The sequence below is a fragment of the Juglans microcarpa x Juglans regia genome, chromosome 2S (genome assembly GCF_004785595.1).
Source record: "Juglans microcarpa x Juglans regia isolate MS1-56 chromosome 2S, Jm3101_v1.0, whole genome shotgun sequence".
In the NCBI taxonomy this organism is placed as follows: domain Eukaryota; kingdom Viridiplantae; phylum Streptophyta; class Magnoliopsida; order Fagales; family Juglandaceae; genus Juglans; species Juglans microcarpa x Juglans regia.
The window spans coordinates 7504000-7526639 of NC_054597.1; the positions used below are offsets into that span (position 1 = coordinate 7504000).

General features: G+C 35.4%; 2 protein-coding genes and 1 pseudogene across 4 annotated transcripts; 2 read left to right on the plus strand and 1 right to left on the minus strand.

Moving 5' to 3' along the window:
- Window positions 1–689: 689 nt before the first annotated feature.
- Window positions 690–1680, minus strand: LOC121253152 (egg cell-secreted protein 1.4-like). Its single transcript, XM_041153090.1, has one exon. The coding sequence runs from the start codon at window positions 1220–1222 to the stop codon at window positions 824–826; it is 399 nt and encodes a 132-aa protein (XP_041009024.1). The 5' UTR covers window positions 1223–1680; the 3' UTR covers window positions 690–823.
- Window positions 1681–8750: 7070 nt separating this feature from the next.
- Window positions 8751–18784, plus strand: LOC121252069 (cellulose synthase A catalytic subunit 6 [UDP-forming]-like). 3 transcript variants are annotated; one of them, XM_041151537.1, is made up of 14 exons: window positions 8751–9083; window positions 10071–10266; window positions 10348–10580; window positions 10710–10812; window positions 10916–11105; window positions 13721–13987; window positions 14060–14405; window positions 14574–14711; window positions 15157–15282; window positions 15412–15624; window positions 15753–16026; window positions 16105–16322; window positions 16424–16774; window positions 18168–18784. In XM_041151537.1, the coding sequence occupies exons 1-14, from the start codon at window positions 9003–9005 to the stop codon at window positions 18750–18752; spliced, it is 3321 nt and encodes a 1106-aa protein (XP_041007471.1). In that variant the 5' UTR covers window positions 8751–9002; the 3' UTR covers window positions 18753–18784. The 3 variants fall into 3 exon arrangements, with proteins under 3 accessions (XP_041007471.1, XP_041007472.1, XP_041007473.1); XM_041151538.1 differs by having other exon boundaries at window positions 16120–16322; XM_041151539.1 differs by lacking the exon at window positions 18168–18784 and adding an exon at window positions 17841–17983.
- LOC121252070 lies at window positions 11128–13147 on the plus strand (annotated as a pseudogene).
- Window positions 18785–22640: the final 3856 nt, after the last annotated feature.

Consider the following 22640-nt stretch of genomic DNA (forward strand, 5'->3'; position numbering starts at 1 on the left):
ATCATGATCATGATGTGTCTATCCCAAAAATAAAAAATTGTTATATATACATACCCATATAGACATATATATATATATATATATATTTTTTTTTTATAAGTAATAAACATACTCATATAGACATATATATATATTTTTTTTTTTATAAGTAATAAACATACTAATATAGACATATATATATTTTATAAGTAATAAACATACCAATATAGACTATATTGTACATTAATCCCAATCGCAATTTAATTATTGGATCAATATTGCATCCATTTATATTTGCTTATAAGAACAATTTAAGTATTGGCAGAAAGAAATTATAATGAGGCATGCACAGTACTAGTGCTCTTTGAAATTAAATGAACTTCATTAATTCCACAATTAGATGTTACTAAGTACTGATCATGTGTCCAGGGGTTTTGGTGCTTGGGATAACCCATTTTATTTATTCATTTTTAAATCAAACTTTACTTCCCAAATTATATTTTTTTAGATATAAAATTTTACTACTAAAATATATATCAAAATTATCATGAGATATTGTAGATCAATCAACTGACACAAAAAAACCATGGACAAACTTTTTATTTGTAAGGGTCATCGATCATTACATATCCAATTACTAGATATCAAAACCGTGCATGACACCCAGATTGGAAGTAGACCAGACATGCAAACACTTATTTCCCCGAGCTAGCAAGTGATTACATGGAAAACAAACCAACACAAAGCAAGACACACTTAGAAATACCAGACATAACTAGTGTAAACTAAAATCGGACAAATAGCTGGAGGACTAGGCCCGACGCAGTAGTACTTGTGTCCCAGATCAGGAAGGAGCGGCGGCAGCAGCAGCTGAGGGCGCTGCAGCTGCAGCTGCAGCTGCATCACAATAGCCTCGTAGAATATTGCCTTCCTCGGCTGTAAAACCGATGGAAGTAAGCATGGCAGGCCAACAATTATGGGTTATGATAGAAATGGCACGGCAACAGTCTGGACCGATTGTGGTCTGGCCATTGAGGAAGAAGATGACGATCTCGTTTGAGCAGGATTTGACCTCCACGAGCGCCTTCCAGCAAGGGATTAGGCCTTCGCTTGTTTCAAGCCTCGCTGCGAGCATGTGTCCAGGCTTAATGGGGACTTCCCTCGCTGCAGTTACGAGGGTCATCGCCAATAGACATATTCCAATGCCAAGGGGTAGCAACACAAACATACTTCGGCCAGCCATGGAAATTATCTGGGTCTGCAGGGATATGGGAATGCTCGGGTATGCGTCTCTACTTATAGAGCAGGTGAAATGATCAGGGAGAGGAGAAGACTCTCAAAAGCAAATTCCAACCGCTGCATATTGTGATTTATGAGGTTTAATTACTGAGTTAACCAAAAGGATTAATAGCAGAAGATCATGGGCTTCTCTAACTGCAAGAATTTGGGAAGTCGATCAAACTGATTGATCATGGAGACTGCTCAGAGACTGTTTGGATCAACTGATTTATTACAGCACCAAGATACCACATCCCACAATTTCAGCAATCCCACCAAATCAGCAATTTGACAGTTACATAATTTTTGTAAATCTACATTATCTTTCTTTCCATGTATAAATCATCTATTCATGTATATATATGTGTATGAGATCAATGAAAAACATACGGAAATTATTCTTCCATTTATTTCTTAACATGATTAGACATCTCTAGCTCGAAACATCCTTTGGACTGCTTGGCATTACCTATATTTGAACAAGCGTTCCAAGTCATGGTGATCACGTCTCTAGGCCTTGGGTTCCATGTACATGGGCATGCATCACCATCAAGCTGCATATATATCAATAAGATTTACTGTATTTCAATGAGATTTACTATATTTCAATGAGATTTAATGTTTTTCAATTTTTCAATTTACTTCGTATATTTAAATATATATCTTAAATTATTTATATTCAAACACATCTATTATTTATAAATAAATTTAAATTATCTGAAATCATCTCAACATATATAACAAATTATCTAAAAATGTGAAAATAGATGAGTTTCAATACCAGCTGCTATTGACAAACCCTATTATATTGCATAATTATTCCCCGGCCCCAGAGAACTTAGAAAAATATATAGAAATAATAAAGATGCGCAGAATACAATTAGTTTGAATCTATCGTCTCTCCCTCTTCCTTCACCTTTATCTCTTGATCACTTCTCTGAGTAATCACATTAATTTGTTATCTTTTTCATCAATAATTTGCTATATATATAAATACAAATCCTTTTAATTAAACACAACTTTTTCTGAAAGTCATGAACAAGATGCATGTATTACAATCAACCCTAGTTTTAAAATTTAAGCTTAACAGCTTCTATTTCTTAGTGAAAAAAACTAGATGAAGTAAGATTAATAACGAAAAGAAAACATCTTCATGAAAGTTTTTTCCCACTCTTTTCTCATCTGATTTCCCTCATGAATGAACTAGCTAGACGATTATTATCATATATTGTCTGCGTACGTACTGATCATATATCTATTCATAATTCTCAAAAAAATTTGTAAAGTGATTAAAAGTACTAATCATCTTAAACAAGTAATCGATTAATGAATCATGAATATTAACATGACTTTAAAAATTCTATCAAGATTTTATTAAATTTGTGTGTGTGCGCTGAAGACGTACTACGGTTACCAGATTGGTCTTCATTAGAAACACATGAAAAATTTGGATTCAATAGATCAAAACGATCGAGAACTGGCCGTAACGCGCGCGGCCTTCTATTATATGTTATATATATGTACCAAAGCTGTACGTTATTAACAGGATAAAGTCTCTCCAAAGTACTCCAAAACCATGGCATGACATGCATGATAAATCATCCACTGACAAAAAAAAATTATATAAACAATTAATTTCCATGATGAGTGAAATGATAGATCAATCCGCTAATCATATATATATATATATAATCGATTACTTTTATATAATTACTTTGTGATTAAGAGTATTTCTCATATATATATATATATATATATATATATATGTATGGACAATGGTAGGATAAATATCAAATGTGCATCTCAAATATACAAAATGCAAATATATATATATATATATATATATATATATTTTTAAGAATTTTTTAAACATCATTAACCATTAACAAAAAATACAAATTCACTAATAGTAGGGTTCGAACAAAATCGGCCACCCCTCCATAAATAAGTGGACGCAAATAAATTTAATATGGCACATACATGACATATAATGTGCAATCAGTGTTGTTAATAAACAATTACTAGGATGTCGGCATTGTGAGAAATGCTATAAATAATTACTTGTATTTGATAGAGAAAGTCTACTTTACCTTCCTAATTTGACACCTCTATTTGATCCCTAGTCAAAATTTATTTTTTTATTTTATTTTTTTTACTTAGTAGTTAAGGAAGTGATTTTAAGTATATTGGTGTATTTTTTTTATTTTTTAAATATATTTAAATATGTTAAAAAAATATGAAAAGAAAAAAAAAAAAAAAAAAGTTACGCTGGGCGGTATGCCCAGCGGTCAAAATGGGGTGGCATAGTAGCCACCCCCTATTTGATAAGAGTTGCAGTCTAGGACTCTAGGGTACCTTTTTGGTAGGTTTTCTGCATATATAATAATATAAGGGAAATACTCTAACTATAAAGTGATTACATAAAAGTAATTTTACAAACTAACATAATTTAATGTGATTTGTCAGATTATAAAATTATTTTTATTATAAAATAGATCTAACAGATAAGATAAAATCATATCAATTTATAGGATTATATATATATATATATATATATATATATATATAAACATGGGTTCAAAAAATAGGCAATCCACCGGGGACATCAGTACTACACCCGTCTATATCATATATTTTTGTGACAATTCACCAATTAATCAATCATCTTATATTTTGAGACCAAAGTTTTTTCTACATATACACTAAATTTACAAAAAAAAAAAAAAAATAGCAGAGAAAGTTTAGCCAAGTCATACAATGAGGGATTCATCAATATTAAGGGTGGTAAATCGTGATTTCAAGTCGTATCAAGTCATGAACATTCGACTATATAAGTCAACACGAACACAACTCATTAAGTTAAATGTGTCAAACTTTCAAATTCTAACCCAACCTAATTAAATAAGGAGTTATGTCGTGTCACCCGTTTTGATCTGTTTAATAATGAATTATAAATAAATTAACACGACACGACTTATTTAATCCATTTGTTTCGTGTAAATGAGTTGAACTAAAATACATTATTTGTTTGACTTGATTAATATAATTTCACATCAAAGTTATAACCTATATTTATTAATAACCACAATATCTTAAAAAATATATATAAACATTTTTCAAATTTTAACATATAATAAAACTAATATTACAAACTATACAATAACAAATATAAGCATATGTCTAAAATTACAATCCCAATAATAAAAACATAAGCATATTGAGAAATATCAATATTACAACTTAACAATAATAAAATTTTAATTTTAAAATAAATTCTAAACGGGTCAAAACGAGTTGATTTCATTTTAAGCAGATCGACCCGTTATTAACCCGTTTATAAATAGTGTCTTAACGGGTCAACTCGTTTTGATATGAACCCATTAATATCAAATCAAAACCTCCTTAATTTCGTATCATGTTCGTATTAGATTCACAGATCGTATCACATATTGTCACTACAATTCTTCAAAGCAAAAACCGCTTGCAATTGGTTAAGAAAGAAACTATTTCTAAATTTATATTTTTTTCTTTCTTCCTTAATGGTTAAAGATGTTTAAAAAATGATTAAAAAAAGAAAATAAAAAAAACTCATTAATTTGTATTAATATGCACATTTGATGGGTACATTTAGCCTTAGTATGGGTATTAAGATTATCGTATTACTATTTATTATTTTTTTATTACTTTTCACTTATTTTTTTATTATTTATTATTATTTAATATTTTATCATTATTTTTTTTATTATTATTCATAAAATATCTCACTATTCAAACATAATTTTAATTGCTACCTTAACATTGTCAAAAAAAAATGAAAAAATTTACACAACTTCTTATTATTCACATAACCTCTATAAATTACATTTTTTTCAATTTTTATTATTTTTTTCTTTTATTAAATATTTAATATATGAATAATAAATAAAAAAATTAAATTAGCTTAAAAAGAATAAACTTAAAAAGATTAAAAAAATTATTAAAAAACTTAAAAATTTTAAAAAATGTGATGATGAAGAAATTGTATAGCATTGCTCAAACAAACCCCTTCAAAAAACGACACTTCACTTTCCAGCCAAGCATACAGCGCCAGATGTGCCCTCTGTTTCCGAAAAGTCTCTGTCAATGGGTTTGCCTTCAAAAGGGCCCCACACTGATTGGAATTCCCTCTCAATTGTCTCTGGACCCCACATCACAAGATTCACCACGTGGCCTGTTTTCCACTTGGAGCCTTTCTGAGCAATAATTAGGTCCTATATTTTGTAATAATCATCGTCGTTAAACAATTACTAGAATATATATTTTTTTTTATAGATTTCATTATTTTTTCAAACTCCAATAAATATATATTTTAAAAACCTTACCGTTTCAAACACGTAAACATTTCATTTCACCATATTTCACAAAATTCGAAAAAAAAAAAAATTCTCTCTCTTATAAATTTCTCAAATATATATATAATATTTTTCGTCCAAAACCTTATCAGTTATTTATTTTTAAAAATTTAACTCAACTCATCATTATAATTTTTTTAAATTTCAATATAAAATATAATAAACAATTCAAATTTTTTAAATTTTTAAATAATAATAATATTAAAAAATATTTTTCTAATAATATTTTTTTATCTCAACTCAACTCAATTAAACTCAATTTAACATTCAAACGTAACCTTAAAAACTGTGATAGGTCTAGCATAAAGTGGATTATGCATTCTAGGATACGTTTCACATCTTTTAATTAGTGGTAAATGAGATTAAATAATTTTAAATAAAAATTAAAAATAAAATAAAATATTGTTAAAATATTATTTTTTAATATTATTATTATTATGAGATTTGAAAAAATTAAATTATTTATTATATTTTTATGTAAAATTTTGATAAAATTAAAATGAGATAAAATATATTTGCTATCCAAACAGGCCTTAACGAAGGAACGATGAATTCTGGGATCCCGTGACACGGACGTTAATATTTATCCCAGTTTGATGTTCATGATCGATTGCAAATTAGTTCAAAAGTAAAAGGCACTTAGGCTTCATTTGGTTCCTTAATCTACTTCAACTCATCTCAACTTATCATTACAATTTTTTAAATTTCAATACAAAATATAATAAAAAATTTAATTTTTTCAAATCTCAAAATAATAATATTAAAAAATAATATTCTAACAATACTTTATCATCTCAACTCAAATTAACTCAACTCAGTTTAACATCTAAATACAACCTTAATAGATTATGGCAATGTGTGTACTATTCTGAATCATGGAAGTCAACAACCACAAAATAATTTTCAGGAAGGTTTTTAATTATTCTCATATCATTTTATCTAATTAATGTAATTTTTTAAAATTTTTATATAAAATAAAATAAATAATTCAAATTTATTTAACAATTATACGACACAAAAAAAAAAACCACCCTATTGGCATGTCAGCAGACAGTGTAAGTTGGGCACAAGATTTTTTGGATCTTGGATTGTAAATTGTTAGTTTTCGAGTTAAGTTGATCGTGAATGCTAAATCAGTACTAGATATCAGCTGACATGCACGCTGGTGGTAACGAGTAGGGTTTATAATAGAGAGTTTTGGTGATTGTATATTTTTTAATTAGCAATTACGTACATACGACACTAGGATGAACAATGGAGGCCGTTGAGACTCTTGGTTTGGGTAAAGAGAATATTTGAAAAGTGTTGAAAATATTTGTAAATAATAATAAATGTTTAGTTATCCATATTATTCTCATTCAGAACTCGTTTGAATATATAAATCATTTCAATTCATTTTATTGTTATAATTTTTTTTTAATTTTCATGTAAAATATAATAAATAATTTAATTTTTTAAAATTTTAAAATAATAATAATATTAAAAAATAATATTTTATTTAAAATTATCTCATTTCATCTTATTTTACTATTTAAACCAATCATTGCTCAAGAGTTTTTATTTTGCCTCTTGGCTCATATCAAATAGCTTAAATTATAGGACAATTTAGAATATAACACAATGTATCATCAATGATTGCATCTGGTTTTCTTGCTCATCCCCATTAATAGTATTTCATTTATTATGAGGGAAATGTCAAGTGTGGTGTATTTTGTGTGTTATTTTTTTAAATATTAAAAAAAAAACACACACACACAAAATACACAGTCGGTGTACACCATTAATGATCCTCGTAGAGGAACCCTTATTATAAATACAAGAATTTGTCGAGAAAACATATCTTATGAGGAGTTGTCTTTTGAAGTAATCGTACGAGGAGTTGATACATGAGCTACGCACACTATTTTTTTGTTCAACCAGTGAATGAAAATGTATAGCTATGACTATGAGGTGGTTGATAACAGGCTTACTTGTCATTACAAACCGGAAGGAGGGCACAAGAATCATTACACCAAATACTTACTGGTCAGTCTTCTTAGATTGTGTTTGATTGTTGAACTGAGTTGAATTGAATTGAGTTAATAAAATATTATTTTTTAATATTATTATCATTATTTTAAAATTTAAAAAAATTAAATTATTTATTATATTTTATGTTAAAATTTTAAAAAATTATAATAAAGAGTTAAAATGGATTTGGATTTAGTATCAAGCTAGAGTCAACAACGTACGTAAAGAAAACGCTCCGCTTCCGATCATATTTTCTTGCGAGAAATTAAAATAGAAAAATGCCAATCCCACAGGCGCAGAGAGAGAGACAAGAGCAAGGGGAAGGGGAAGAGAGTACAGTAAAAGTTCAGAAAAACGCGTTAGCAACTAAGCAGAGACCAAAAGTAAAGACACGAACTACGCCGCGTGAGCAGATCCCACTTCTTAAATTTTCTGTCCCTCTGTCTCTGCTGCCTAAACTCTCTCTCACTCACACAACTCACTTTTTTTGCTTGCACAACAAAACCGTGAGTTAAGACTAAGAGACAGGAAATTTGCCAACAGGAACACCAAATCCAACTCTCCAGTCTCCACAACCCAAAAAAAAGAAAAAAAAAAAAAAAAACCCGTAAAAGACACAGATCATGATTGCAAAAAACAAAATCATACACAAGAAAAAATTTTCATTTAAATTCTCTGTCTCTCCCTCTCTCCTTTTTTTTCCAATTTTCTCCATACACCAAATCCTCCGGTGGGGACAACTCAGAGCCGCCGCCACCGCCGCCACCACCACCATCACCCGGGCCCCACCCACATCTCACTCTCTCTCTCTCTTCCTTTGTTTTCTATATACCCTTTACATCACATTTTCGTGATCTCTCTCTAAGTCTGTCTCTCCCTCTTACATCTCCTTCACTTTTACGCGCCCGCATTCCCCACCACATATATTATACTCTGTTTCTCTCTCTAAAACCTGCATTGAGTTTCAAGATTAAGGCCGGCTAGGCCACGGAGCAGACTTGGCTTGCTAAGGAATCAACGTCAAAGACTTCTTCGTTTTCATTTCCCCCCCCCCCCCCCCCCCCCCCCCCCCCCCCCCCCCCCCCCCCCCCAACTCTTTTTATAATAAAAACCACCTATATACAACTTCGTTTCTCCCTCTCTCTCTCTCTCTCTCTCTCTCTCTCTCTGTGCATGCGGGATCTTGGTTTGTTGTGATGGGTGCTCACCTGAAAGTTGTGGAGCGCAAAGTCGGATCTTTTTACACGGTGCCAGATCGGTTTCCCGTTTGAGGATTTCAGTTCAAGAAGCCGGGTTTTGTGGGTTTGAAGTGTCTCAGATTTGCTGGGCTTTGTGTTGTGTTTGATGGACACCAGAGGTCGGCTCGTTGCTGGGTCTCACAATAGGAATGAGTTCATACTCATCAATGCAGATGAGAGTGGAAGGGTAAGATTCTAAGAGTATCCCTTATCTTGGTTCTTTTTTTAATTTACGGAATACCCCCTGGTACATTTTGTTAGTTCTCCATGGGGATTACTAGAAACGTGAAAAAACATTGGGTCTTTCGATAGTAATTTGATGCAATTTGGGTACCCTTTCTTCCGATTTGCGTAACGTGTTAGGAAATTGATTATTGCTTTTGTGGCTTTTGGTTTTCTTGCTCACATTTTGAACGGGTTAGTTATGCTTATTTCTGTGTATGTTTGTGTCTGATAGAGACAATTCTTAAAATAATATTTAGTTTAGATGGCTTTCTTGGGCTATGATGTTGATTTCTTGTTTACATCCCGAAGGGAGTCCTTATTTTGAAGAGTTAACGGCTTTCTGTTGTTAAATCGGTTGGTTTTCCGGACCTGGGCTAGAAAGAACCTGTGCATTCAAAGCTTTCTATCCTTTGAATTAATCCTTTGAATTTGGTGGTGTTTTGTAAACAAGACTTACCCTGTCTAAGTTTCTTGGCATCTCCAAAATATTTGGAACTGTTAAATAAATTATGACTATGGATTGTGAAAAAATTGGAAAAGCTGCTTTGGAAAATCAGGTTGGCATGTGTATTAAATTTGCATATAAAAGACTGACCTTTTTCGGTTTTTTGATTAGTACCAGTTTTTGTTACTCTGTATTACGACATTACTATAATCGAAGTCAAGTAGAAAAAATGATAACCTTATGAAAATTTGGAAAGGAGATTAGTGTTCTTAGTTTAATTGGACTTATGAATCTTATTTGGGGAATTTCTAATTTATTTCAGGAACAGATTAATTAAATAAAATTCAGCAAATTGAATATTTTTAGTTTTAGTTTGTTGTTTGGTTTGGTCGGGCAAGTTGAACTTTCAATACATTGACTAATCATCAACTTTTTGCTGCTGAGTCTGTAACCTCTGGTTTTGGTGCTCGTAGCACTTATTTTTTGGTTGCTGGATCCTTGCAGATCAATTCTGTGAAGGAATTGAGTGGACAAATATGTCAGATTTGTGGGGATGAGGTGGAACTTACTGTGGACGGAGAGCTCTTTGTTGCCTGCAACGAATGTGCTTTCCCTGTGTGTAGGCCTTGCTATGAATATGAGAGAAGAGAGGGCAATCAGGCTTGCCCTCAGTGTAAAACCAGATACAAACGCATTAAAGGTGAGTTTGTTTCTGTATTCTTTTGCTTACACATCTATTGAACACTTCTTGAAGTTCTCTTACTAGGGATGTGAATTGCAGGTAGCCCTAGGGTTGAAGGTGACGAGGAAGAAGATGATATTGATGATCTGGACAATGAGTTTGATTATGGAAACCTCAATGGTCTAGGTTCACAAGAAGTTGCAGAGGCAATGCTCTCTGCACGCCTCACTGGCCATGGTTACCACTCCGGTGCATCTGGAATCCCCCCTCTCTCAGAATGTGAGACCTCTGCCCTTAGTTCTGAGATGCCTCTATTGACCTATGGCAATGAGGTAAATGATTTTGAGATTTTAATCTTATTCCTATATCTTGTATTTGTATATTCGTTTCTTTGCATGTGCATATGGGTTGAAGTAAGTGTCTTGTGTTGAACACCTCACAATGGTGCTTTGCTGTTTTAGGATTTTGAGATTTCTCCTGATCAGCATGCTCTTATTGTGCCCCAATTTACGAGTCATGGAAACAGAATCCGTCCGGTGCCTTTTTCTGATCCATCCGTACCTTGTAAGGTTTTTTCCTTAGTTGCATATTTCTTGTCCAGTGGCTGTTTAGATTTATTTTTTGCATAGACAGTCAACTTAAGAGTTTTTTAATGTCTGTGTCATAGTGCAACCTCGACCAATGGTTCCTAAGAAAGATCTTGCAGTATATGGGTATGGGAGTGTGGCTTGGAAGGATCGGATGGAAGACTGGAAGAGAAGGCAGAATGATAAGCTTCAGGTGGTAAAGCACCAAGGAGACAATGATGGGGGAACCTCTGGTGGAAATGAACTAGATGATTATCCTGAATTACCCATGTAAGCAATTCTTCTCTATTTTTCCACCTTTGATGCCGGTTTTGCCATCCTTGACCAAAAACAAAAAATGATTTATTAAATAATAATCATTTTTCCTCTAGGACAAAGTTGATCAAAATTGGTGAGAAGAAACATCCTCTTATCTGAAATGCCTATAAACATGTTGCTTGATAAGGTGGAAGGGATCTTGCTAAAACTTCCTTCACATACTGAAGCCCTTGATATGAATTTGTTCAATGTACTGCAGATTTCGATTTTGAAACATTAAGGTGTACTCAAACCTTCTTGAGACCCTTCATTCCTTGCCAAACGGAGAAAGTAACAAAAGGGAGATACAAAATATTTCTGTGAACTACGTTTCTTACATTTAGTCATACCTAGTCAAGATTTAGGATGCCTTAGTAGCAGCTGATTGTATTTAAAGCTAGGTACATTCTTTACATGGTCCTTACAAAATTGCTACCATTGAACATTGATATATTTACCTCAGTGCTTGGGTAGGTGTGGGCCTTTGGACTACCTCAATGCTTATGTGCAGTTGCGTATGGTCTTGAAGCTTTGGTTCTCAATGTTCCTTGGCTTTGAGGCTGGACCTGTGGTTATGATTGAGATGTATTTATTACATTTATCTTAGAATCCTACGTAACTATATGAGCTGTGATCATGTTTAATCCACACTCTTGTGATATCAAAGTCCCTAGGTTTATATAAACAACAATTTGGGGTGTTATCCTATTTCTTTGGTAACTATCAGTATGTGAATTGACTTCAAAACTTGATATGCAGTATTATGTGAAATACATTTCTTGATATTCGTAGTACTCTTAATATTCTAAATAGGACTGCTACAGATACAAAGGGATCTCACAAAAAGGATCCCACAAATTGATGTGGCACTGACATATGTCATCAAGTAAAACCAAATCAAACCAACCCTCTAGAACCTCGACCCCCTCCATTTGTTCCCAAAACCCCTTCCTTAGGCCCCTAACCCCCTGTCCAAATCTCCCTAGCCCCATCTGCGTTGCCTTCTCCCTCTTCGCCGCAAGTCCCATTGACATCGACACTGCCAAACATCCTCACTGTTAGGTACCTCTCTCTCTCCACTATCAATTTCAGCCCTAAACGTTGGAATTTTTTCATCTGGCCAGCTGTGGATGACATTGTGAGATTGTAGGGGTTCATTCATATGCGGGTTAATGCGTGATAGCAGAGAAGGTGCCTCGCTCCTTGCCGCAGTGGCGTTGGATGCCACGAAGTGGCAAGTGGGCTACTTGTACAAGCCTTGCATCAGTGACTACTACTATGGTCAAGGCCACCCAATGAAGCCCCATAGGATCTGCATGGCCCATAGGCCATACCTCATTGTTTGCTACGCCCTCCATCGTCGCATGGAGATCAACCACCCTTTCCCCGTTGGTCCTGCCGACATCTACCGCTTTTACTTCGAGGAGTATGTGGACTTCCTCGCCTCAATCTTCCCAATACCCTCTCAAACAATGCCTTCTTCTACAACACTAAGCGCTTCGATGTGGGCAAGGATTTTCCTGTCTTCAACGGTCTCTTTGGCTTCTGCCAATCCTCCACCTGTGGCTCCATTGGCGCCGCCGTCAAGCTCAATCGTGGCGATGCCAATATCGCCATTAATTGGGTCGGTGACCTTCACCACCCCCAAGAAGTCCGAAGCCTTTGGCTTCTGCTATGTCAATGATATTTTGCTTGGTATTCTTGAGCTTAATTGGTGTTTGGTTATTATAGCTGAATGTTTATGGGCTGACATGTTGATACATTTTTTTGTACACTTTATTTGTCCCCAGGCAGCATGTACTTTATGTTGATTATGATGTCCACCATGGAGATGGAGTTGAGGAGTCATTTTATGCCACTTACAAAGTCATGACCGTGTCATTCCATTAATTTGTAGATTTTTTTCAGGATATTAGGCACATCAAGGATAAAGGGTGGGGGCCTGGGAAGAATTATGCCTTGAATGTCCCCATTAAATGATGGATTGGATGATGAGAGTTTCTGAGGTTTGTTTAGGCAACCACCACGGAGAGAGGTACCTGGTGGTGAGGATGTTCAACGACGTCGGCGTCGACGGGGAGTTGGCGGTGCGCACAAATGGGCTAGCTTTGGGAACAAATGCAGGGGGGTGGGGGTGGGGGTGGGTTTGGGGTTTGGGGATAGCAGTAAAAAATAATTTTTTTAATTGATGACGTGGCACGTCAACTTGGGGGATCCATTTGTGTCTGTAGTAGTTTTCTATACTAAAACATATTAAAACCTTTTTCTTAAATACTTTATTTCCTTCGGCAGCTGCTATATATTTTAATGGGCTGAGCTTTCATGATTTTCTTGTATCCTCTTTTGTTCCTAATTAGGTCTTTCCGTTGTATATTCCTGTGTCCTTGGGCTAACCCTTTTGCTCTTCATAAAGTTTTCGATTACTTGTAAAAATATACGCTACAATATGGTTGCCTGAAACCATGCATAAAAAATATGGCTGTCTGAATTTAATTTGGAAGTGTCACTTGTATGCTTCCTAACTTCTGTAGTATGCCTTTCTTCATTTCTGTTTACTTACAAGATTTCTTGATTTATATAAATAATAGGATGGATGAAGGCAGGCAGCCGCTTTCCAGGAAGTTGCCCATCCCTTCAAGCAAGATAAATCCATACAGAATGATTATCATACTCCGTCTTGTAATCCTTGGCTTATTTTTTCATTATAGACTTCTCCATCCAGTTAATGATGCATATGGCTTGTGGTTGACATCGGTCATATGTGAAATTTGGTTTGCCGTATCATGGATTCTGGATCAGTTCCCAAAATGGTACCCGATAGAACGAGAAACTTACCTTGATAGGCTATCGTTGAGGTAAATGTGACTAGCATGGTTTTTGGGTTTCAACTTATCATATTGAATAACATTTGCTTCTTATGCTCTTAGGTATGAAAAAGAAGGGATGCCATCTGAGCTGGCCAGTGTAGACGTCTTTGTGAGTACAGTTGATCCTATGAAAGAGCCTCCTTTAATTACCGCAAATACGGTTCTTTCCATTCTTGCAGTTGATTATCCAGTAGATAAGGTTGCTTGCTATGTATCGGATGACGGTGCTGCCATGCTTACTTTTGAAGCTCTTTCTGAGACATCAGAATTTGCAAGGAAATGGGTTCCTTTCTGTAAAAAATTTAATATTGAGCCCAGGGCCCCAGAGTGGTATTTTTCACAGAAGATTGACTATCTGAAGAATAAAGTTCACCCAACAATTGTCAGAGAAAGACGGGCAATGAAGGTATTAACTTCCCTGACTGCAGTTGCGAATATGGAAGTATTTGTAATTTCACAATAATGCCGAGCATACCAAATTATTCTAAAATTGCTTGTCTTAATCTTCTGGTTTAAATATAAGATTCAATTCAGTTGTCATGAATGATGGCATTTGATTTTCCTGTTGGTGCAGAGAGAATATGAAGAATTTAAAGTTAAAATAAATGCGTTGGTAGCCACAGCACAAAAGGTTCCTGAGGATGGCTGGACAATGCAGGATGGGACTCCATGGCCTGGAAACAATGTACGGGACCATCCTGGCATGATTCAGGTAATCATTCTACAAATATTGAAGATACTCTTGCGCCACATTGCAGTGTTTCTTATTTTTGTTAGTTAACGTTTCTTAATCGGACGGGGGGTATTTTCCCTTGAATTATTTGAGGAGAACTTATGGGACAGTCCTTGCTGAGGGCTTGTGCACCCCCAGAATTAGTCAGACCTTTGTCCCGGACACCCGGTGCCAATCAAAAATTTTTTTTTTAATGTTTTCATGGACTGATGACTTCTTGGTCTAATGGTACTTGTGGGCATCCCAAGTAAAAACACCATTATAAGTTTTTTTTTTTTTTCTTTGGGGGGGGGGGGGGGGGGGGGGGGGGGGGGGGGGGACTTCAAGCAATTCCCAAGTTGTCTTGGTAAAGGGATAGGACAAGGCGTCATACAGGGTTCCGATGTGTATATATTCCACTTAAACCAAATTCTGATGTTGGCAGGTCTTCCTTGGCCATAGTGGTGTTTGTGACGTGGAAGGAAACGAGTTGCCTCGTTTGATTTATGTTTCTCGTGAAAAGAGACCAGGGTTTGAACACCATAAGAAGGCTGGGGCCATGAATGCTCTGGTAAGGCTAAAGCCTGTCTCTATGATAATCCTTCTAGATCACTCTTCTGGTTTTTCCTCCATGCTCTTTTTAATAATTAATGCATGGTCCACAATTTTGATGTTAGTTGATGCACAATAATTTTTGAAGGTACGGGTCTCAGCAATTATCTCAAACGCTCCTTATCTTCTGAACGTTGACTGTGATCATTATATTAACAATAGCAAGGCACTTAGAGAAGCCATGTGTTTCATGATGGACCCCACACTGGGGAAGAAGGTTTGCTACGTGCAGTTTCCTCAAAGATTTGATGGGATTGATCGTCATGATAGATATTCGAACCGAAATGTCGTATTCTTTGATGTATGTAGTCTTCTTGTTGCCATATTATATCTATCTATCTGTCTGTCTTTCCGTCTGTCTTTCTGGTTGGTAACATATTATATGTACTTATTTTCTTATTGCAAAGCCTAATTTCCCAATTAAAACAGATCAACATGAAAGGCTTAGATGGTTTACAAGGACCCATATATGTTGGAACTGGATGTGTTTTCAGAAGGCAAGCACTTTATGGATATGATGCACCTGCCAAGAAGAAGCCCCCTAGCAAAACCTGCAACTGTTGGCCAAAATGGTGCTGCCTGTGCTTTGGCTCTAGAAAGAACAAGAATGGGAAGACAAAGAAGGAGAAGAGGAAGAAACCCAAGCACAGAGAAGCATCAAAGCAGATACATGCACTTGAAAATATTGAAGAGGGAATGAATGGTAAGGATTCATTAATTGACCCAGTTGCCAACTTAATTGACATTTGTTTTGTAATATTAAAAATCTTTGAAAATTAAGACAACCCTGTTGCAGATTCAGAATCAAACATCGAGAAATCATCCTATATGTTACAAATGAAATTGGAGAAGAAGTTTGGGCAATCTCCGGTGTTTATAGCCTCCACGCTTCTGGAAAATGGTGGAGTTCCTCAGAATGTCAGTCCTTCATCACTCTTGAAAGAAGCCATCCAAGTCATCAGCTGTGGATTTGAGGATAAATCAGAATGGGGAAAGGAGGTAAGAAAAATTGAAGAACTCCAGAAGTTTTTCAGAACTCATCTTCTCTGGATTCTTCCTTGTCACAATATTGCCCTCTAAATTTTTGAACATTTAACCAGGTTGGCTGGATATATGGTTCTGTAACTGAGGATATATTGACTGGATTTAAGATGCACTGCCATGGCTGGCGGTCCGTGTACTGCATACCTAAGAGGCCAGCATTCAAGGGATCAGCTCCTATTAACCTCTCAGATCGTTTAAACCAGGTTCTTCGGTGGGCCCTTGGATCTGTTGAAATTTTCTTGAGCAGGCATTGTCCTATCTGGTATGGCTACGGCGGTGGGTTGAATTGGTTGGAACGATTTTCCTATATAAACTCTGTCGTGTATCCTTGGACATCGGTTCCCTTGATCGTTTACTGTACTCTACCAGCAATCTGTCTTCTCACGGGAAAATTCATTGTTCCTGAGGTAACACCCCTCCGAATGAAGTTATTATCTTCACTTTTCTCAGCCCATTTTTTTAACCGAACTGTTGAAAGCATGTTTAAAAAGTGTGCAAATATGGAATATGTGGCGTGGAGTTTTGGTGACATCATGGCTCAGCCCATTGCAGTGTTCTATTTATTTTCTTTTTTGGAAAATATTTTTCTTTTTTTTCCAATGTTTGGTGCTACTGAAAAATACTGATCAATGGAAAGTCTTTTATTGTTTAACTGAAAAATGCACCCAAAGTGGCCGAGCGTCAGTTATTTTTCTGAAACATGGCCTTCTGCTCTCTCTCTCTCTCTCTCTACAAGATATCCACCTCTTTCCTCTACACTGGTACTACCATCTCTTCCCCTCCCCATTCTCACCCCTTTGCTCCACTGTCACCTCTCTTCCCCACTCTTTATTGCTGCCACCACCTCCACTCCTTTCACCCCCTCCGGCTCCACAATGCCACCACCTTCTCCATCCCCTTCACTTCTCTGTACCTTCACCATCACCATCCTCCCTTCCCTCTCCTCAGTCTTTGCCATCTTCCCCGTTGCTACCACCATTTTCTGCTCCCCTCTTCCCCAGTCTTCCATCCTTGGCTCCAGACCTGCTATATTTTCAGCTTTTGGGCTTTGGTATCATTGCTTTTGAATCTTTTTGTTGGGGGCAAATAAGCCTAGGAAATCATTTTTGGGGTCTCAAACCAAACAGTAGAAAGCAAATAATTGGTTCGGAGAATAGTTTCTATTGAGAAAATTCCTGAAAAGATGGGAAACAAATGGAGCCTAAGCCTTAAGCCAACTTAAGCCAAAACTTAAGGTTTTTCAAGCAGCATACATGAACCTATAGCAATGGATTTTTTATTTTATAGGTAGCATCTATGCCTCGTGATTTTCTGAGTCAGGTGGTGTAACTGTCAAGTTTTGGTACTTAAATCTGGTGTTTTAAGAATTCATCCTCACTTTAGACTGACTTGTGAACTTTTCAAAATTTTCTAATCTTATTTTTGTCTGCAAAAACTAAGCTGCTTAGATAATAATCAACTTTTGCCTGGCAGGCATAAGCACACTATGCACATGGCTCTGGAAGATCAATGTGCTTGCAATAATTTTGCAGTGTATCAGTTTGTCATTACAATTGCTTGTGAGCATCGCCGTGATTTTTAAATTTAGTTCCCATGGATGTTTCACATTATACATGAGTAACATGATTGGAAAGTGCCTCAATGGTTTGAATAAGGTGACTGGCTGCATTTGTTTGCCATGTCATTTGAGCCCCGTAAGCACATACTTCAATCAAACATCAAGTCTTTCACACTGCCGATTTAAATACTTGTTTACTACTTACTTTTTGCTAACCCAGGCCCCTTGACTTATTTGTACAGATAAGCAATTATGCAAGTCTAGTATTCATGGCTCTCTTCGTATCTATAGCTGCAACCGGTATCCTTGAGATGCAGTGGGGTGGCGTTGGGATAGATGACTGGTGGAGAAATGAGCAGTTCTGGGTGATTGGGGGTGTTTCATCACATCTTTTTGCCCTTGTTCAGGGTCTACTCAAGGTGTTGGCCGGTGTCAGCACAAACTTCACAGTTACCTCTAAAGCAGCAGATGATGGAGAATTTTCGGAGCTCTACATCTTCAAGTGGACATCATTGCTTATCCCTCCCACAACTTTGTTGATTATAAATATAGTTGGGGTGGTGGTTGGGATTTCGGATGCCATCAATAACGGGTATGATTCATGGGGTCCGCTTTTTGGTAGGCTATTTTTTGCGTTCTGGGTCATTGTACACCTCTACCCCTTCCTAAAGGGATTACTGGGCAAACAAGACAGGATGCCAACCATTGTTTTGGTCTGGTCTATTCTCCTTGCCTCAATCCTAACGCTCATGTGGGTTCGAATCAACCCATTTGTGTCAAGAGATGGTCCTGTGTTAGAAGTTTGCGGGTTGAATTGCGACGATTAGGATACGTGAATAAAAGCTTTAGTTGCTTCTCAGTTGCTACAATTTTCCAGGAGGGTTATGGTGTTGCACAAGAGAGATTTGTTCTTTAGGATATGGTTATGGTGTTGCACGAATATGTTGGAAGAAAGTTTTGGTTTTGGGGTATGCGATGTAGATACAAAAGGGCTTGGAGTTGGGACTGGCACATTATTATTTGTTTTATCGGGTTTCATCAATTTTTCTATTGCATTCCCGTAGGTTCCTTTTAGGGTAAATGTTTCAGTATCTGTTTTGCAAAGTGTCTGTGTTATAATTTATCCCCTTGAAGTTTTTTTTTTTTTGGGGGGGGGGGGGTGTGTGTGTGGTTGGTGGAAGATGTCTCTTATAGGTCTGGCAAGATTAGTTCAATTGTCTGTATTGGTTGTCTCCCTGGACGACATAATTGCATGCTGGAGTTTCTAGTACTGTGGATTTTATTCACTTTCTATCTTTCATTTCATATATATAAAGCTAGACTTCCACTTGCTAATTTCCTCTCATTGGAGAGCCTTTCAAATCAGTGGACAATAGACACATCTAGCAATCGAACAAATTCCATGAAACTTAGGATTTAAAAATTTAATGTATGACCTTGCGGCCTTGAGCTTAATTGGCAATGTTGTCTCAGATTGGTGACATATCTGGCAGAGTTTGGCTGGAGTAGGTATGTAGAATTTGAGCCTCTGCTTATAAGAGTCAGGATGATGCTAGCTGTTTGAAAATTGTTTCAATATGTTGATAAAGAGGTCTGTCATTTACAAGTCGGTATGTAAATATATGATAGGGCATCTGCTATAAAAAAAAAGATCATATTTTCAAGCCGGTGTGTAGAGCACATTGAGTAAAGTGTTTACATAGTATAATTTGATTTGAAAGATAAATTTTAAAATTTGAATGTTACAAATCAAATTTTGTCATTTAAGTGATATAGATGCATGGTGTGCTCTACACAAAACGTAGGGATGATTTGGGCGCCAAATAGTTAAAGACTCTTATTTAGAAATTGGGAGAGAATTCAAAGCAATGGAGAGAAAACTAGGAATGGAATTCATGCATACACTCAAGTTTGATTAATCAGTTCCCTAAAACCTATGGTTCTGTAACATGATATACGTTGAACTCCCAAGTGTTGACGAGTTAACCCAAGTCAATTCTAATTCTTTTCGACTGCCCACGGATGGGGGGACTAGGAGAACAAAGGAAGAATCATCTGTTGACTGGTCAACAAATAAGGTCCTTCGAGCTTGTGGGAATTGCATAAGGTATGCATGGTTTGAAAACGCAATGCATGAAATCATAGTTGCAGTAGTTAGTGTGTAAGTGTCATACAATCACTTTGAAAAAAGTGAATGAATACGGGACCTACATGAAATGAAATTAATTTTTTAATGTTGAATCTCATTCTTTTTTAAAACGATTGTACAGTACTTGCGCAATTCACGACTATTATATATAACTTTACTCTATATATAAATATATATAGACATGTATATTATTCTTTGAATAATCATGATCTTCTGTCTAATCTTTATCATCTTCATGAATTACATTTAGTGATGATACATTTGAAGTGCATGTCATTTAAATGATTGATATAAGAAGTAACTGAAATATAAGGTTGCGAATATGCGTAGCATTAATCTATTATTGTTCACAAATAATCAAATAATATTCTAATATATATAGCTCGGGTAACAGGGGGTGGAACTATCCATTAATTGTCTTGCCCCCACAAATTACAAAGATTATTTTTTATAATGTTCATTTGAGGTAAGATTTATAAAAATTAATTTATTAATTTGCCCTCGCAAAGAGACTGTTTTCATAAAATTAAAATGCTAAAATATATCCTACACAAATATAAAGCAAATTATGAGCAAAAGTCAGGGCCAAAAATCTATCATCCTGTATTTAAATATTCTTACTATTGAGTTCCAACTTTTATATATATATATATATATATATATTTATCCGAGTATTACTATTTGAAAGTTTTTACACTATATACCATTCACATGACATAATTTGATTTGTAAGATTTAAATTTTAAAATTTAATTTTGAAATTAAATATTTATGCCACGTACGGGATGACGTGTGTTGTAAAAGATTTTAAATAAAATTATTATTTTTTTACCCGTATCATATATACTCCTGCATAATATTTAATTAAATGACATTAATATCCAAAATGTTCCGTATAATATACTCATGCATAATTTTTAAATGACAATATCCAAAATGTTTTTGCCATTAATTGTACATATATACTAAATGCATGGATTTGATGATCTCTAATTAATGACTATAATTTAATTCTTTGATCTTCTTCTCCATGCATTTTTATTTTGAGAAATTCTATTTACAGTTATCATCTAGAGTTTAACTGATTTCTTTCGTATGCCATATGTTTATTAATGTCATAAGAAGGGCTCGTCTGAAAAATTTTCATGCTTTCCCACTAAGTCAAATAAAGGGTTAATTAATATCGAATATGACACTATTAATTTAATTTCTTGCTTCCTTCTCATGATGCTATGCATAAAGGGACCAATAAATTTATTATCCTACTTTCCAATGAAAGAAAACGAAACCAAGAAAAAAAATAAAACGACGAATGCAGCCAAAGACCAAAACAAATCAAGCAAGACTCGTTGAAAAAGAGTATAATTTTTCTATATACATATATATATGTATATATACACTCTGATCATCTCTAAAAGCCATCTCCATGAGCTGGGTCAACCCTAATTTTTGTTGACCTAGTTCTCCTAAACTTGGTCAATTAATTTGATCCGTCATGATTTCAGAATTTAATAAATCCAAGTCACGGCAATCTTGAAACTTGTACATCGCGCAGACCGTACAGATTCGTCCCATGATCAAGAGCAATGCATTAATTATATGCATATTACTGATTACATATATCCAACGGCTCAAAATCCATTATATGAATATGTGGGGAAGATTTAAGGATCATTGTCAATAAGGTGGGTCCCCTCTCTAAGGCGTGTTATGACGGAAATTATATCCATCATGGACCACAAAGATCATATTATTCTGATATAGCATGAATTCCTTAAAAAAACTAGTCCCAACTCTCAAGCCGTTGGAGTTTTTTGAAGATGAATGAATCCAACGGACCATAATACTTGTGACTGGTGACCTAAACTATAGGATGATTTAATGAGATAAAATAATAAAGCATATATTATACATCTTCCAGCCGTCTTCATAGAACCAACGTTGCAGTTTCTTTCTCTCTCTCTCTCTCTCAAAACTCCAACAACACGTACCCTCAAAACGCGCTCTAGCTACGCAAAACCCCCTTTAATTTGAAGGAAGGACCGGAAGGATATAAGCTGTCCAGAACCTTATAAAGAGATAGAAACAACAGAGAAGAGTTGATCGATTCAATCCTCTTTCCCCTTGCGTTCCAAACCGTCAGCACTTTCAATGGCAGAAGTGTTATCTTCTGCACGTAAAAGAAATCCCAAGAAGTTCCTAACCGAGTCGGACATGGCCGCGGCTCAGCAGCTCATGCAGCTTAGCGACGAAGATAGCAACAATATTATTACTAACAACAAGAAGAAGGACGCAGATGATGATGATGAAGAGGTTGATCAGAGTCGACGAAGCGAAATAACTTCGGCAGTGATTGAAGAGATTTTCGGGAAAGAAGACCGGGTGTACCGGCCGAAGAAGAGGAGGTATCGGACTCTTGATAGTATTTACACGGCGACAAAACCGATGATGATACGGGAAGAAGGTGAGATCTTACAGAGACCTTAATGGCCTGGATATTTGCTTAGGAGAGTTTGATTAATTTAGTTATGGAATTGTGGATAGAGGGTTTTACTGATTTACTTTT

Bases quoted from the DNA above. Each gene is read 5' to 3' on its own strand.
- LOC121253152 (XM_041153090.1), bottom strand. From the start codon at position 1,222: ATGGCTGGCCGAAGTATGTTTGTGTTGCTACCCCTTGGCATTGGAATA.
- LOC121252069 (XM_041151537.1), top strand. From the start codon at position 9,003: ATGGACACCAGAGGTCGGCTCGTTGCTGGGTCTCACAATAGGAATGAG. The intron at 10,267-10,347 runs GTGAGTTTGTTT...TGTGAATTGCAG, and splicing joins CAGATACAAACGCATTAAAG to GTAGCCCTAGGGTTGAAGGT. The intron at 14,712-15,156 runs GTAATCATTCTA...TGATGTTGGCAG, and splicing joins ACCATCCTGGCATGATTCAG to GTCTTCCTTGGCCATAGTGG.